This window comes from Phocoena phocoena, chromosome 5 (genome assembly GCF_963924675.1).
Source record: "Phocoena phocoena chromosome 5, mPhoPho1.1, whole genome shotgun sequence".
NCBI lineage: Eukaryota > Metazoa > Chordata > Mammalia > Artiodactyla > Phocoenidae > Phocoena > Phocoena phocoena.
Window position 1 is genome coordinate 95,831,934 of NC_089223.1, and position 18,582 is coordinate 95,850,515.

The 18,582-nt window shown below is 43.2% G+C and overlaps 1 protein-coding gene and 1 pseudogene across 1 annotated transcript in view; one reads left to right on the forward strand and one right to left on the reverse strand.

Moving 5' to 3' along the window:
* Window positions 1-8,030: 8,030 nt before the first annotated feature.
* On the reverse strand, window positions 8,031-8,768 carry LOC136123223 (uncharacterized; annotated as a pseudogene).
* Window positions 8,769-9,054: 286 nt separating this feature from the next.
* TAPT1 (transmembrane anterior posterior transformation 1) overlaps window positions 9,055-18,582 on the forward strand; it is a 61,739-nt gene continuing 52,211 nt past the window's right edge. Inside the window, exon 1 of the mRNA XM_065877924.1 lies at window positions 9,055-9,250. Coding sequence (XP_065733996.1) covers window positions 9,055-9,250 — 196 coding nt within the window. The remainder of the gene's footprint in view (window positions 9,251-18,582) is intronic.

Here is an 18,582-nt window from a genome sequence, read left to right on the forward strand (position 1 = left end):
GGTTCCTGCTGTGGAGGCCACCATGACCTCTGGGCAACAGCCTCTTAACTGGTCGTGCTGGTTCCCTTGAATATTGCAAACTACCCACACACTGCCAAGGAGGGAGATCTTTCTGAATCTCAAATCTGATCATACATTCTTCACAGGTTCCCTCTGCCTCATGCCTGGTATGCAAGGCCTCTCATGGTACTTACATCTCCAGCCTAAACCCCACGGCCACTGCTAGACAATGTCTCTCTCTGCCTCCTGACTTGCTGCCTTCTCTCTGGCTCAAGAGCATCCTATCCCATGTGCTTCCCCTACCACCCCAAATCCTGCTGCCTTCATCCAACCCCAAGAATCCCTGTGCTATTCCTTCAAGAATTATATTACAGGGACTTCCCTGGTGGCGTAGTGGTTAAGAATTTGCCTGCCAATGCAGGGGACACAGGTTCAAGCCCTGGTCCGTGAAGATCTCACATGCCGCGGAGCAACTAAGCCCGTGTGCCACAACTACTGAGCCTGCCCTCTAGAGCCCGCGAGCCACAACTACTGAAGCCCATGCACCACAGCTACTGAAGCCCGCCCGCCTAGAGCCCGTGCTCCACAGCAAGAGAAGCCACCGCAATGAGAAGCCCGTGCACCACAGTGAAGAGTAGACCCTGCTCGCCGCAACTAGAGAAAGCCCGGGTGCAGCAATGAAGACCCAATGCAGCAAAAAATAAATAAAATAAATAAATTTATTAACAAAAAAAGAATTATGTTGCAATTGTCTGTTTCCTTATCTGTCTCTCCCAAGAAATTATAAAGTTCTCAGGGAAGGATCATGCCTTATTCACCATTATATTCTTAGTACCAAGCACAGTGGCTGACATGAAATAGGACCTCTCTATGTATTTGTTAAACAAATGGATGGATCGTATTTAATCTTCACAGCAATCCTGCACAGCAGGCATTACTACCCTCACTGAAAGAAGCACAAAGAAGTTAGGTAACTTGTGCAAGTTCCCATAGAAAGTAAGTAGCAGTTAAGATTAACCCTATAACAGTTTAACTATAAGGCGCATGTTCTTTTTATTCCACCATGCAGTGTCTTTTAATTAGATGCAACCCAAATACAGATATGGAGACACAGTTCTTACAAATATGGCATTGAGAGTCAACAGGGAGAATAAGGCATTAAAAAATAACAACAGAGTGTGGTCATGTAGTTGTAGGCGCACGGACAATGGGTATATACAGAAAAGAGACTAGCCATGGGGGAAAGGGAGGTTAGGGAAGACTGGGAAGGGGTATACTCCAACTAGGGCTTAAAGGATGAGTAAGCGCTTGACCGGCAAAGTTGGGAAGTGAATCCCGGACAGATGTAGAAAATGAGTTTAGTTTTCTCATATACCAGTTGCTGCAACACAATAAGCTTAAGAAATTAATATTCTCTCTGAGTGTAGTTTCGATGACAAAGCAGCTAATGCCAATATTTTGACATTTCAAAACACTAAAGTGATTAAATATATGAGTGTAAGTGCCAGTGAAGATGATTTCTCAGAAGCATTGGGCATTATGCTGGAAGCGTCTTTCCTGGATGCTGCCAGAGTCCTCAGGCAGGCCATTATGAACACATTTCTTCGTGTCTGGTACCTCGTCAACCTATTCTTCTGTGTTCCAAGTGCTAATTAAAATTGTATGTTGCCTGCCAAAGGAAAAGTGCTTATATTAAAACAATGTGTCTAAATTAAATGGCTCAAAACAGCCTGATTCCAAGCTGACGTACAGTTCTTACCCCACGCTATAATTGTTGGGGGAGAGGGCTGAAACTCAGACATAAAATTTAACAGTGTATTCCTTCTGATATTTATAATTAATCAAAATAATCTAGAACTTTAAAGTTTCCAAAAAGCAGCTTCCAAGCCGTCATCCCATTTTACCCTTTCAATAGACTAAAATGATTTGATTTGCGATTTTGAGGTGAAATATGATATTCTATACGTGAAGAATACATCGCTTACGGTTAAACTGCATCTGTGATTCCTTGTCAAAAACCTAACCCTTTGTCTTATAGCCAAACAAAACAATTTTTTTAAAATGTTTGTTTTACAAATTTTATACAGAGATAAATTCTCAGTTAAAAAGATGTTGGTAAAAGTTCTTAGGGACTTGGACATTGAGAATAAGACTTAATACACAGTAAATGCCCCATAAACACAGATCGACTTTCTAATTGTTCTACTTAACAACTATGGGTAGAAGTGCAAGCAAATCTCACTATATATGAGGCTCAAAAAAACGATGAATTATTCTTGTCAAGAAGGCCCAGAGGTAGTGTTAGCAACCTTTTAATCCCCTAATTCCTCATTCTACTTCCAGACCATTTTTGCCCATTCTTCTGTCTAGTCAATGCCCTGCCTCTCCCACCATTTTTTCCCTGGGTTTAGCCCTGGAAACAAACCCAGTCTCGAAGCTCTACTCAAACACTCTGCATCTTCCTACCCGGCTCCCTCGGTACACGCTGCTCCATCTGCCTGTAAGGCCTTTTAGCTACCCGTCTCTGCCCCATTTTCTACCTGACAAACACATCTTCCAAGACCTGTTCAAATGCCATTTCCTTCTAAGCTGTCCAGGCTCCCCCTGAACAGAATTACTCGGTCTCCCCTTTGAACTACCATGGCACTTCATTCATTCGTCTACTGTAATACTTATCACACTGCAATGTAATTTCTTGCGGACAAAGAACTACATGTCATTTTCGTTGTTACTCTAGGGCTTTGTGTAGTAACTGACATAAAAAACATTCAACAAATGTTTGCTGAATAAGAAATGCTAAAGTCTGTTAAGTAAAGGTAATCAATTTAAGGTAAACATTATAATTTAGAATAGGGAATTTGAGTTCATCAGAAGAAAAATAATATTACAAGCTTATGCCAAGTCAACATTTAAATTCAGCCTAAATACCCCAAGAGGTACCTAAAATCTCTTAAGTCTAGAACTTAAAGGAAACTTCAAGACGATATAGCCAATCCTCTGCTGTATAGATCCGGGAACTAAGGCCCTAGCTCATCCTAAGTATCATGACCAGTAAGTGGCAGCACAGAATCCTAACCCAGGCCTCCTGACTCCGAGTTTATAGCTTTCCCCATTTAATCTGCTGTCTCTCTATCTGAAGACCTTTTCTAGTCTACTGCCATCACTTGATATTAGATTGCAGAGTCCAGCCCCAAACAAATATGCCACACAGTTTGGCAAAGAAGCAAAACAATCAGACTGTTTTGAGAAAACCATCCGTTAGCTAGAAATAAATGCTTGCATGGGTGAATCCACCTGTGTGTTTATATAGGTCCCTTAAGAATTAACAGACACTGCCTCTATGAAAATTTAGTTAAAAAATTACAAACTCAGAAGAAAAAAATCCTTGCTGATATGTTGTTTTTAAAAACATATCCTTACAAATACAAAGAAAATTAGTTTCTTTCAAGGGAGAAGCCAATTATACTACTCTCCATAAAAGAGAACACTGGGAACTTCCCTGGTGGTGCAGCGCTTAAGAATCCACCTGCCAATGCAGGGTACATGGGTTCAAGCCCTGGTCCAGGAAGATCCCACATGCCGCAAAGCAACTAAGCCCGTGCACCACAACTACTGAGCTTGTGCTCTAGAGCCCACGAGCCACAACTACTGATCCCATGTGCCACAACTACTGAAGCCCGCGCACCTAGAGCCCGTGCTCCGCAACAAGAGAAGCCAACACAATGAGAAGCCCGCGCACTGCAACAAAGAGTAGCCCCCGCTCACCGCAACTAGAGAAAGCCCACGTGCAGCAACAAAGACTCAACCCAGCCAAAAATAAATAAATAAATTTATTTTTAAAATAAATAAATAAACAATGTTTTTTTCTCCTCAAAGAGAGAAATCTGGACTGGAAAGCTTGCTAAGCCATCGCCATGTTCTCTCTCATCAGTATTTTGGAATTTTCCAGAAATTTAAAATTTAATATGAAACAAACCTTATATCTGATCTTGAATAAAGGGTCTCATTAGCCAATAAAGCATGGATTTACGTTCATATACTTTTATTACATAAACAGAATCTACTTTTAGGTCTTCAGAACAGACTATCTTTTATAAAATATCTCTTGTAACAAAATACAGTTTTCAATAGGTCCTGTTTAAAATGTTTTCAGTCCTATATTCTTGTGCCAGAGAAATGCTTTTAGAAAAAAGATTTTGCTCATGACCGTTTTAGTTAAGTTGTAACAGGTACATTAGAATCAAAGGCACATTATTCAATTTGTGCTAGATCTTGCAGAAACAAACTGAGTTGATGTCCTTTAGAAATCCATGGAATAAAAAAAAAAAAAAAAGAAATCCATGGAATAAAGCCCAGACAGGATAAAACATAATAAGTATCAGTCCAAAAAAAATGATTGCCGAAGATAGAAAGTATTATTACTGAAACTCAGAGATTCAATTAAACTCACATAAATTTACTGCAAAGCCTTGCTCTGGGGCCCTCAGTATATTTTATTTCTTTAGAACACCATTTGCAATGCTGCTCGGATTTTCTGAAAACATCAATTCATACTTTTCTCTTGGAAAGACAAGGGTGAATGAATTAAATTCAGTACTACGTTTTGTGAATTAGGTGTGTGGTATTTATGGTTTAGAGAATAGAAGTCATGTACTGCTAAAATAAATTTTCAATCGGGAAATACAGAATTATTTTAAACTGTATTCTATTCAGTGGTTGAATCTATACTACCAAAACGAGTGGTACAATAGTAATCATCTCAAATACCTCTTCAGTTGCTGTTAAATGCTACCTTAAAGCGGTGTTCTTTCTTTTTTTTTTTTTTTTTGGCGGTACGCGGGCCTCTCACTGTTGTGGCCTCTCCCGTTGCGGAGCACAGGCTTCGGATGCGCAGGCTCAGCGGCCATGGCTCACGGGCCCAGCCGCTCCGCGGCATGTGGGATCTTCCCAGACCGGGGCACGAACCCGTGTCCCCTGCATCGGCCGGCGGACTCTCAATCACTGCGCCACCAGGGAAGCCCCAAGCGGTGTTCTTAAGAGTTATGCATGTGTCCAGTACGGAAAACTTGTAAAAAGTACAGAAACCCTGAGTCTTGGGGTGAGAAGTGGAAAGGTCAGCGGGAACCACCAGTTCTCCTCACACAAAGGGATGAAGAGCTAATGCTTAGCTCATAAAGTTGGGACATTAAAGATGACAAACCTTGGATGTGTTATCAATAAAGTTACTGCATTTGAATTCCCTGCATTCAAATTTTAGACCCAATTACAAAGTCACTCTATAATTAAGGATTTCATACTTTTCTACGAATCTTCAGAGTATAGGCAAATATCTAGCTCTTTATAACCCAGGGGACCAAGAATCTGAAAAGGGTTTGGAAGGGTTTTATCAGAAAATTTTAGAAGAGGCCATCAGGGTAATCTGGTGTAATACTCTACAGTGGAGAAAATGAAGCATAGAGAGGTCACATGTGTCACCTTAGATCAAAAGACTCTTTGACTGGACAGCCAGAGTGTCCAGGCCTTCTCTTGATTCAGCGCCCCTTCAAGTCATCAAAGTGCCTGATGTTCCCGTTACTCAGGAAAAGTAGATGAAACTAATTCCAAACATATTTTAGGGGAAATATACCAGAAATGTTATCAAGAGATAAATTGCTCTGTAGTTGAAAAGTAAAACCTACTCAGTCTAAACAAAAGGAAGCATTCGAAGTTAGCACTGAGGAGGAAGAAAAAGGGAAATCTTATTTTTTTCAGCTCCTACTGTAGTATAGGTATTGCCCCATTTACCAGCGAAAGATACTGAGAACCAGAGTTTATAGGCTACATAAGATAATTTTCTGGAGCTTGAATCCATGGTTCCTACACAATGTGTTCAATGTATTTTGTTTAGTCACAAAATCACAATCATTAAATCTTTACTAAAATAGGCTATTTGTTGTTTTAATTGTGTACACTACTCACCCAATTTTCATTCTTTTTAAAAACAACATTTTGCGTTTTGCTATTTTCAAAATACAATAGCTACATGGTAGATATTACCACCATTAGGTAAAGAATACAGTTAATTGAGATTGACATATGTACACTAATATGTATTAAATGGATAAGAACCTGCTGTATAAAAAAATAAATTTTAAAATTAAAAAAAGAATACAGTTAAGAATACGTGTAGCAATTTTACAAACTCTTAATTGAATTTATATAATTATAGTTATTATGCATATATATTAAAATATAATTTGAATATATAAATCCCTTATTATTTAAGAAGTTTCTTCACTCATTGAGTTTTTTTCCTTCAGTACTGTTTACATGTAAGACTCTTCTCCGCTTCTCATTCTTGCTCATCACTTTCCTCTACTTGAAACTATTACCCACCAATGAATTATCTCTTTCACTAGCAACTAATATAGTGACATGTTAACAGCACACCATCCTACTGTCTGCTGAATTAATGTTTTAAGTTCAATTCCTGTAGTTCATTGTTATCCAAATTCTGCTTTTAACTTATAATTTAACTCAGAATGTTATTTGATGTCTCTTTAATGGCAAGGGTTATCATGTTTTTGAACTACTCCTATTATTTCCTAACGATGGCATTATGAATCTAAGCTTATATCTTTTGTTCTACAACTGATATCAAGAACATTATATTTTAAGTTCTATTTATTGTTCTCAGAGAACTGTTGGTTTTCTATGCTTTGTAACTATTTCTTGAGATTATGTATAACTTAAGTTTTGATGATTTAGAATACATATTTCATAATACCCTTTTCCTGGATTCTGAAAATTTGCCAATGGGTTGAATTAAGTCAGAGAAAAATGTTCATATACAGTAAGATACTTGATTATCTAATTATCCATACCTAGACAAGGAAAGAATAGTGTTAATTGAAAAAATTATTTATATTAATGTTCATTTCAAAAATGCTTTTTAGTATATTAGACTTATGTGTTTGAAATTGTGCAGTTTCACAAAACGTCAGATAAAATAATGCAGCTCCAGTGAAAAGACCCAATTGATGAAAAGCTACAAGAGCTTCAGCTTTCCCATTTCTGCTTTGCTCCTCTGCTGTAACACCTTCAGACCTGGCCTGGACACACTGCTCCCTCCCTCTCTTTGCTGACTATTTTAAAGGACAGAGACAGGCCTTGGAACACCATGTTCTTCCTCAGGCTATTACAGAAAATGAGAGAAATCCATTCTTACAACTGGCTGCCTTAGGAAACAGAATTTTAGATTCCTTCCCTTCCAGCTCCTGTTGAGTTAAAAGCAGGGGCCATAAGCCAATAAATGTGGTGAGACAGCACTTGGGAACTGACATAAACAAGCAATAAAAGCCTACTTCCTCCTTCACAATCAGTGCATAATAGAATGGGATGGTTTTACACTATAAAAGATCAGAGAATAATAGAATTTGAGCTGTAAAGGAATCTTAGAGGCCATACAATTTTCAGTACCTTTTGATTTTCAAAATGATTCTGAAGATTTGACCAGAGCACTTGTTTTTGATTGATTAATTAAGACTCAGTTTTGACCAAATATAACCAAAACAGAAAATTTCATGGTCACAGGAATGTTTAGAAATGTCATCCTCTGAACTGTTCCGTTTTATTAAGGGGAATAAGGATGTTCCAAAGGCATCAGTTCCTCCTTTCCCTGGCGGCCGAGGGTCAGTTCCCAGCTTCGTGGCCTTTTTGGTCCATCTTGGTCTCTCGCCCGTCTCTTACCCTGCTGTTAGACTGTTAGGCGGCTGCCCTCAGCACGGTGCCCAAAATAGCCCACTGTGAGTCTGCAACCAGGTAGGTACTCACTAGTGACAACAGAACACTCAAGGTCTTTGGTGAATCAACACGAGGTCGACTTTCCTCTATTCACACCCGTTTATATCTGGCTCTCAAGTTTAGGTCTAGGGTAATTTCCAGACAGCTTAATGCTAAGGGAAAAATTACAGATCTCCGTTTTCGAATCAAAAGGGTACCAGAGGTACAGGTGAAGTTGGCAGAAGAGAACTCGACCTGTCACGGCCCCCCTAAATGGAGTGCCCGGCCCCTTCCCCGAGCCCCGGGCATCTTCATTTCCAGGAGCCCTGCGGCGTAGGTGGTCTCGGCACCGCCCTCGGTGCGAAGTCACACGCCTGAGCTGCAAAGGACAGTCACCCCAAGTAAAGAGGTCGCCCAGGTGATGGAGCAAGGGCACCACGACGGCCAAGAGCTGTATCCGAACCCTAATGCCGAAAGACAATCTAGTTTGTCCGCGGGCGCGGAAAACGTATACAGCACACTGCTCCTCGGGCTGAGTCCCTGAGCCCATCGCTTCTCCTCCGCGCCCCCACCTGTTGGGTAGCATCTCCGGGCTCCTCCTTGCCCAAGTGCTTTGGAAACTGTCAACAAAAACCTAGAGGCCAGGGAATGTGACAGGTGATCGTAACTATGCAGAGGAGATGGAGCCCAGATAGCAGACCTATGGGGCCGGGCCTCGCGGGGGTCGGGGATCTGGAGCCGGGCCCTCAGCGCCGCGGCCACGCGAGCTGTGCCAAGACCGGGCGGGCGGCGCCGGCGCACTCCGGGCACCGAGCCTGCAAAACGGGCCCCGGGCGAGCGGCCGGCCACCTCGCAGACAGCGGGCAGCAGGCGCAGCGGCCGCCGCCCCGGGGCGCCTCGGCCAACCCTCCGGCCGCCGCCGCCTCCGCTCTTGCCCCGCTCCCGCCGAGACCCCGACCCGAGCCCCGGAGGCGCTCGCTCTCCCCGGCCGCGCGACCCGGCTGCATGGAGCCCGCCGCTGGGTCCAAGACGGCCGAGCCCGGCACGGCGCGGGAATCCAGCGCGCGCTACGGCGACGGCAGGAAGAAGATGGCGGCGGCCGTGACGGCTGCGGCCTCTCACGCGCAGCTGACGCTAATGGCGCGCGCCGGCCGGCGGACCGCGGATAGTGGTGGCAGCGGCGGCCCGGGCTCCACCGAGGGGCGGGGCGAGGCGGGAAGGGGGCCGGCTGGAGGCGGAGGCCGGGCGGGAGGCTGCAGGGAGGCGGTGGGGAAGGTTTGTTGTGCTCGGAACATGGCGGGCGTCGGCGACGCGACCGCCCAGAGAGAAGGCGGCGGCGGCGGCGCCGACATCCCGGAGAGGGAAGACCGCGGAGAGGCGGAGCAGCCGGGCGGCGGCGGTCACGGGCCCCCGCCGGCGCCTCAGCACACGGAGACACTGGGCTTCTACGAGAGCGACCGCCGGCGGGAGCGGCGCCGCAGCCGCGCAGGTGAGAAGGGCGGGCTGGCGGCGCTAGGCCGCGGCGAGGGAGCGGAGGGCGGCGGGGGGCGCCGTGGGACTGCCGGCTGCGAGCTCCGGGGTCGCCGCTGCCTCCGGGGCCGCCGTGGTGTGGGCGCGCGGAGCCGCCGCAGCTCCCGAGGCTCCGCGGCCGCTGACAGCTCCTCGGGCGGGTCCGCGCGAAGCGCCGAGGCCCCGGCGGCAAACGCCCAGCCAGGTAGGTGCGTCCGAGAGAGAGGGCTGCGGCCCGGGGAGTTCGTCCCCACTCACTTTCCTGCATTTTAAAGGTCTTTCAAAACAAAACAGAACGCCTGGTATCCTCACACCTCGATAACGTTGGCGAGCATCTGCCCACGTCTCAGGGAGCCCAGAACTGAGAAACGCAAGACTGATTTCATTATCTGTGTGCCAAGGTGACTTTTGTTCTGTGTTTTAAACGAACTTGAGTCATCGAAACCTGTTAACTTGCCCTCTAAATTTGTGTTCTTCTGCTGCAGATAACAAGGTGGTAATAATGACCGTAAAGTTCAGTCATTTTGCTCAGGACATAAATATTTAGTACTCCTGCAAATGTTACCTGTGAACTTTTCCTAAACCGAAACTTAAGCCACTTTGAAAAAAAAAGAAAAAGGCTGCGTAAGATGCACTTGTGGATCCTACTTTCAATGACCGGTTTTAAGCATGTTGTTACAATGTTGTTTCTTTAAGCTATAGGAATTTATTCTTATTTTTAGAGAGTTTTTAAAAGTTGCATTTGTATTCATATTGCAGTTGTGTATTAAGCTTAAAAAAGGGGAAGACTGAGATGTATGTTTCATTGAATATAAGGTGATAACAGCATTTTAATTCTTAAATAATTCTTTTATTCTTTTATAAGTTTTGAGCAGGAACAGACCCATAACTACATTAATTTCTTCCAACTAAAAATTTGCTTCTGGTACACAATAGGAGCTGCATTAGCCGTTATTTCCTGCAGTTCATGCAAATAAATGTTTTAAGTACTAAGGCTTACTGCATCATTGATTGCACTCGGGTATTGAAGATGTGGGAGTATTTAAATGCTAACTTAAGGCTGATCAGGTAAGATCCTGATTGACTTGCTAATTATCAGAAGTAGAGGTAGGTTAGACTTTGAAGAGGTGTTTATCTTTGAAAAATTAAGTACACACTGTGCCTTGTTTTGTCTTTTTCAATGAACCACTTAGAAATTCTCAACCCTAAGTTGTCAGTTAAACACTTGCTTGGGAGAGTATTTACTTTCTAAATTGGTCAGATCTAAGTAAGACAAAGTATTAAATCTCTTAGCTGTCTGTTTACTTACTTGGACTTCAAAATTAAAAGCACTCTGGTGCAAATAGAAAAAAATGTAGCCAGGTTTCACTATAATTTCTTTGAAATATTTATGAGTTTTAGGAAAGCCAGCATTATAAAAGCCTTTGTTATTGTTTGCATGCACAAAAAATGAAGTTGTCAGGTGCCTTTTGATGATCATAGATGTTGGGCTTCTGGAGTAACCCTTAACACCCCTTCCGTGGCCCTGCTGGTCAGGGGTCTGGATACCTGGTACTGTGGACTTCCATTGACTTCACGCCGCCTGTGCATTCTTCATCATCATGGGTTACGGAGCGTGGTTTACTTAACATGTTTGAAGCCGGACTTTTAACCCAGAGTTGCAGGAAGTCGTTATCGGGGACACACTTCCGGCTTTAGTCTTTGGGGTAGTCATTGTTTCCCCAATTCTGAACCTTATGTTGAGGAGAGATGACGGTGGCAGCTCTTGGGGATGAGGACTTAGGTGAGAATCCCAGGAGTATTTCAGCTGGAGTCAGCAGCTAGCGTTGTTGTGTCTGGGCCTGCACATGGGCCCTTTGTCCTTTCCGCCGCGTGTCTGTCTCTTCTCCGCTAGTTATACAGCTCTTGCCCTTGCCAGTGCCCACTCTCCAACTCTGATGCCGCACTGGTCAGGGCATCCTCGCTGGAGATTAGAATTCTTTCAGTCACTCTGAAATGCCCTGGGCTGCTAAGTGGCTTCTGCATTCACCCTAACCCTGCAGCATTGCTCCCTTCCACTGCTCAGCATCCTTTCCTTCCTCTCCTGTCCGGAATTTAGAAAACTCTTACCTAGGGGCTGCCCTGGGCCAGAGGGCCTTGGAGTGGCACCACCTAGTGTCATGTGAGAAATATTTCTTCCCGAATCAAATGTCTTCCAAGCCTAGGTGCTTGCACTTAAGGTGTTACATGTCCATTTTTTATATTCTGGTGCTGCCTCTGATACTCTAGTCTTCCCCCCATCCCCTGCCAATTCAGGGCAACCTTTGTCTTTACTTTTTTTTTTTTTTTTTGCGGTACGCGGGCCTCTCACTGTTGTGACCTCTCCCGTTGCGGAGCACAGGCTCCGGACGCACAGGCTCAGCGGTCATGGCTCATGGGCACAGCTGCTCCGCGGCATGTGGGATCTTCCCAGACCAGGGCACGAACCAGTATCCCCTGCATCAGCAGGCGGACTCTCAACCACTGTGCCACCAGGGAAGCCCTGTCTTTCCTTTTGAAAGTCATAATTTTAGTGTCTTGGTGGCGTGAACCATCAGTTAGTTCCAAAGTCCCCGTTATCATTTCTCCCAAGGAATTTAGGACTCTTATAAATTGGACGTTTGTTGGCCTGCCCTAACCATCTACGGTCCCGTAAATGAATATACAGATTAGGTGATTATCCAAACCCTCTGAATCCAAGTAAAATAATTCAAAACGTAATGTTTGAGGTTCCTGTTTTTATTCTATACCTGTCTGTGTTCATTGATAGTTTATTTTTTTATGTTGGGGGTAGGAGTTTATTAATTAATTTATGTATTTTTGCTGTGTTGGGTCTTCGTTTCTGTGGGAGGGCTTTCTCTAGTTGTGGCAAGCGAGGGCCATTCTGCATCGCGGTGTGCGGGCCTCTCACTATCGAGGCCTCTCTTGTTGCGGAGCACAGGCTCAGTAGTTGTGGCTCACGGGCCTAGTTGCTCCGCAGCATGTGGGATCCTCCCAGACCAGGGCTCGAACCCGTGTCCCCTGCATTAGCAGGCAGATTCTCAACCACTGCGCCACCAGGGAAGCCCGTTTATAGGTTTGTAGAATATTTATGTATATTAGTTTGTATATATACAGCTACATCAAGGGTAAGCTTTCTTTTTGTTTGTCTTTTCAAACTCTTCTAATCACTTTGTTCACTGAACTCCCTCTGACTTATATGTAGCCTGGCAATGGGCTGAGACTTTTCTCAGGTTCTAGTACTTAAACCTTAAAATAGATAGGGATGGATATCCCACTCGTCATTCCTGGTTTCATTCTCTCACTCATAATGGTCACTGTGTATTCCACCGTTGCCTTATGTGGTCACCTGTCTTGAACTCTGGGTATAGTAGTCATCAAGAACCACAGATTCATCTCTTCTGTCTTCTTTTTTTCCTCTTCTTAAAAATATGACCAACTTCTATTGTCCTTTTTGATATAAGACCAGATAATAAGTACATATGACTGGGACTTCCCTGGTGGTCCAGTGATTAGGACTCCATGCTTTTGCTTTCTCTGTTCAGGTTTGATCCCTGGTCAGGGAACTAAGATCCTGTAAGCTGCAGGGCACGGCCAAAAAAAAAAAGTACATATTACTATATTTCCATGTTTGTGCCCCACTTCACAGGTCTGTAGAAATTCTAAGTGGGAGAGTTTCTGTATAGCCATATTCCCATTTAGGAATCTAGGCCCAGCGAGTCAACTTTTGACTAAGAATTAGGCAATCTGTGCTTGGCTTGGTTCGGTTGTTCAATTGCTTTGTAGACTCTATGCTTGCCTAATCCATTTGGCTCTGTTTCATAACTCCACTACTAAATAGTTTAGTATCTGAAGTATCTAAGTTGGCTCTAGTGACTGGAGCTTAACACTAGAAGACTTGTTGTAAAATAAATACATCGCCTACTGGTGAGGATGAAACAATACCTATATAATGCAGGTATTGGAGTATGCATAGGGATAGGTATTGCTTGTAAAACAAAAGAACTTGAAGTAAGGTATGGGTGAACAGTATGGTTTTTGACTGTAGCAGTGCCATGGGCCCATTTTGTTCCTTTTTAGGTGGTGACTCATCACTCTGGAGCTTAAACTTGTTATCCATCCCTTGTGCTTCTCTTCTTTTTCTTTACATTTTAAACTTCTTGCTTTACCTCCATAAGAGAATGAACAGAGGCAGGAAGAAAGACTAAAACTCAGAAAAGCCAACTGATCTCCTTTTTAGCAGCTCCCACAAAATATTTTGAGTGGGACAAGGGTTTTAACTGTTCGTATTCACTATGTCCCATTGTGTATTTGAAAATCTAACATTTTGAATATTAAAATACATTCTCATTTAACCAGTCCTGATCCTCTATAATATGTTACATAGTTATCCTTATGGCCCCAAACTTATCCTGATGGATGATTAAAGCCTGTGATTCTGAAAATTATGCTCTAGAGTAAATCAGTTTCTCATTTACAAAGGAAAATAAGAATAATTGTAAAAATGCCTGAGAAATTACTTGGAGTGAACACAACCCTGATGCAGATAAAGTAAAATTAGCTTCTTCTCTTTTGACAGATGATTGCTCTCCTTTGAAAATTCTCACTTGCTTTACTTAACAAGTACTTGTAAACTGAACAAGCAATGAAAAGTTATTTATTTTGATCTTTGGTTCAATGTTCTTGACCTTTTTAAGTTGTTTACCTTCCACCTAGTTTACCCTCCAGAATTCAGTCCTAGCAGCTCATTTGCAGCCAGCCCACTTTGGGGATGCTTGCATAAAAGAGAAAGAGGTCTTTGCAAAGACTGTATCATTGACTGTCAAGTTAATGATATTTTGTTCCCATTTTTAGTCCTTTACTTTGTAACCATATGACCTTGGAAAAAGTCAGTACTCTTTTTGTATCTGTTTTCCATCTATAAATTTATGAATATTCTACCTATTCTTTACTTCCCTGAATGAGATTATTTATAAACAGTTTGAGGACCTTAAAAGTTCGACTAGAACCTTTACTGTATTTGACTTAGGAAAGCAGAATTGCTGTCATTGATTCCTAGTTGGCCTTGTACAAGGGTGTGCCTTTGTATTTGTGTAATAAACGTGTAGCTAATATTTTAGTGTAACTTTAGTAAAGCCTATTAAATTTTTGCATTATTTAAGACTGTGGAGATTTGCATGTTTCATAGTATTTTCCTAGCAGTTAACCAATATTACTTTACAGTTTTTTTGATGGTCAATGGTATTTTAAGAAAGATATATTTAGACATATTACTGAACATGTAAATATATTTATGATTACTCATTACTTCAAATTAATACTTTTTTATACTGGGTTTTTATTTCTAAAACAAGCTCTCTCAGAAGATAATTAAACAATATTTCTTCTTTTAGGGATGAGGAAGGAACCATATATACTGTACTTTTTCTCAATTTAAGATACTGGATCACAAGGCAATTCTGTGGTAGATGAATATTGATTAAAAATAATCTGGAAGAATTGATCCAGGTTTATGATTAGTCTTATTTTCCTAGTGTTAAATATTCATAATTGGCAAGACTAACTTATTCGAATGTAGAAGCTCGTTTCTATTATAATTGTTGATAAATAGTAAAATACTTCTATTTTAAAAAGACTTTTACTGAATATTTCTTCTTGGTGAGATCTGGATAAATGAACTAAAATTGGTTGACATCTGAAGAGTTCAAACGGTATTCAGAAAATAAACAATTGGATTATTTTATTTTGGAAAATAATTTGCACTTAAACTATAAAGAAAGATGTTTGGCATAACAAATGAAAGTGACTCTTGCTAAGAAGGAATGAAATATCACCACGGTATGGAAAAAGTTACGGTTCAGTTAGCTGGCAGAATTCTTGAAGAGTGGCACCCACAGGTCAAAGAACAGTAGTAGCCTTCCTAAATCATTAGCCAGGCACTCTACCCAGTATCACAGGACAAGTGAGTTCAGGTAAGTCTGTAGAATGCTAGAGAACAGCGTTTAAAACAACGGCAGCAACAAACAAAAGCACTGAAACACAGCTATACTTTGGAACAGAAGATTGAGTAGCATCCTGCAGACAATATCCATGGCCAGGAAAAGATTGGAGGTGGGGAGACCAGACAGAGCGGCAAGGCTACCCTATGCCTTAGGAGCTCAGGCCACCGGGCAACAGAATCTTATTCTTCAGCGTGAATCAGACGGCTCCTTCTGACAGGTTGAAGCCAGATCAGGGCTAGGTCATCTTCTCTAGTACGATTGTCAGATAGATGGGTGATAATTATGGTCCAGGGGAGAGAGCACGCTGGACTTGGAGTTCAGAGATCCAGGTTCTATTCCCAACTTGCCCCTTAGCTTTTCAGTAACTATGGACAAGTCTCCTAACCTCTGTGAGCCTCAGATTCTTCATTTGCAAAATGTGAATGCTGTTAACTGTTCTTCAGCTCTCAGAATTGTGAGAATTTCATGAAGTAGTGTGAGCAGGACCTTTGTAAACTACCTCAGGCCATCTAGTGGGAGGATCCTAATCCCTTAAGTAAGGCCAGTTCTCCAGGAGTGGGGGGGGAGGAGGAGGAGGAGGAGGAGGTAAGAAAGCTTTCAAAATATTTCACCCCATGAAGCTTTTTTTTTTGTTGTTAGTATTGCTTTAATGTTTCTTTAAAAACCATTCCCCAGCCATTAGTATGGTGTTAACTGTAGGCAAACACTGCCCTTACACTCAGAACTCACTGCTGGCCGGACATGAAGAAGATCTGGATACATGGTGCTTGCTTTCAGAAAGCTCATAGGCTGGTAAGGGAGCTGATTAGTAAACAGTGTAACTTCATAGAAGTAAACCCAGAATGCTACAGGAGCACAGAGGTGGTGGGTGGGGGGAGACCCAGTTTTCCAGAACACAATGGCCTGTTTACAAAAGCACTTGAGACAGTGATAGAACAATCTGGTGCCAAAAAGCACACACTTTAGGATAGACTGCTTGATTTGAATGCTGGCTCTACCATTTGGCTTGCTCTGTGACCTTGGAGACCTCCTTAACTTCTCTGTGCCTTCGTTTCGTCATCTATAAATTGGGCATAATTATAAAACCTGTCTCATAGTTATGAGAGGTGTCTACTCAAAACATGTTTTATCATTTGATTTTTAAGTGTTTACTTTTAAATTTTCTATGGAAAATCAAAATTGGTGTTTATAACTAAAATTCTTGCATTTCTAGAGGTAAAATCCTGACACGACACTTTTTCATATTTACTATATAGTTAAAACACTTTCATAGGTTTATATTTTATAACTTGTTTAAGGAAAATTAGTTACTTAAGTTATATAGTTTGTTAAAGATGCTTATTTGATGTGTTACCTTTTATCCATGGAAACAGGATTGCAGAAATAGCAATAAACATTAGGTAACCACCAAACTAGAATTGGTTAATACTATAGATCATGTGAAATTACTAGTCAGTAGTTCAAGCATTGTGCCATGCTTTGCAGTTTTCATATCCTTTCATTCAAATCCTCTCTCAGTCCCTCGAACATCCTTTGTGGATGGCAAGCAGGTAACAGGTGTTGTAAAACTGCTCCAAGCCTTGGTTTCCTCTTCTGTAAAATTGAGATCTGTGAGTGGAGCGGGGTCACGGCACTAATGAGTGACAGAACTGGTGCCAGAACTTCCTTCTTCTAATTGCTAATCCTGTGCTCTCTTTGTGCATCATAACAAAACCCTTATTACGGTGGAAGCTCGGTCATCTTGTGGGCACCAGGGAAGGCACCATTATGGAGGATAATTTTCTAAGTAAACAAGGGTACAGTGTTGGGCTGTGTAGTACCCCGCAGGCCTACAAGCCCTGTGCTTGCCCAGCTTCAAGACTGAAGAAAGAGCCTGGACTCAGCAACAGAGACATCAGTAGTTTAATGGATGGGGGATCTTACACACTTGAAGCAAGGTCCTGGAGTGACACCCCACAATGTGTGGCTGACAGCGGGCAGGGCATGGTGGCAGTCTTCGCTATCAGGGAGAGTGGGAGATTACCAGTTATAGGGCAATTGACCTCAGGTAGGCTCATTAGTTACCAGGGAAACCAGTAGGGGGCACACCCCTCACTACCCCTTTGATAAGAACAGTCACTAGCTGGGGCCTGAGGCAAGTATATAGGAAGATCACTCATGTGCCTAAGATGTAGGTGAAGCAGGCACTGGCTGGGCAGGGGAAGTACCGAGAGCAAGAGAACAGCCACCTTTAGTGGCCTCACCATACATGCAGCTGTCTCAACCTTTTAATTTAATTTGAGTTTTTTTTAAAAATTATTTATTTATTTATTTTTGCCTGCGTTGGGCCCTTGCTGCTGCACCCGGGCTTCCTCTAATTGCGGCGAGTGGGGGCTGCTCTTCGTTGCGGTTCGCGGGCTTCTCATTGTGATGGCTTCTCTTGTTGCGGAGCATGGGCTCTAGGCGCGAGGGCTTAAGTAGTTGCGGCACGTGAGCTCAGTAGTTGTGGCGCACGGGCTTAGTTGCTCCGCGGCATGTGGGATCTTCCCGGACCAGGGCTTGAACCCTTGTCCCCTGCATTGGCAGGCAGATTCTTAACCACTGAGCCACCAGGGAAGCCCTTAATTTGCTTTTTAAAATTTAAAATTGTACAATAACCTGTTTATCTCCTTCACACACTGTGATACTAGTGCGCTCCCCAACTTCCTGCACTTACTGGGGACGATGCACCCAGCCACTCACCAGCTGTGACTGCATTGCAGTGCCCTGTCCTCCTAGGGGTGGAGGGACAGGTACCTGTTGGGGGACCTTTTCCATCATTTGGATGCATACGGACTGGAGGCTCCTTAGCTCCGGCGACTGCTGAGTCCAGTGAGACACCAGGAGCTTTGCGTTCTTGCCCTGCTAAGAACACCCCAGTCTCAGAACACACCTGCCTCAGTCACGGGCTCTCTTCCCAAGAATCTGCTACTCTCTGCTTTTGCCACTTCTAATTTCTGATTCTGTTTTTCTCTCTGCCACACTCTTCATTGTGATTTCCCTTCCTCTTCTCTGATCCGCACATTCTTTCAGCGAGCATTGGTTGAGCACCTCTTACATGCTGTACCCCGAGGATGCAAAGGTAGAGGAGAACGCCAGACAAGAAAATGCATGTACCGTGGCTCCGGGAAGCATGGAGCTGAGTTGGGGGAGGACTTGTTCTGCCCGGGGAACCTGGGAAATCTTCACGGGGCGGGTGACTCTGCACGTGTTCACCTGTGGAGGCTGGAAGGGAGTTTTCAGGCCAGTGAACAGTGTGATCCAACTGACACAT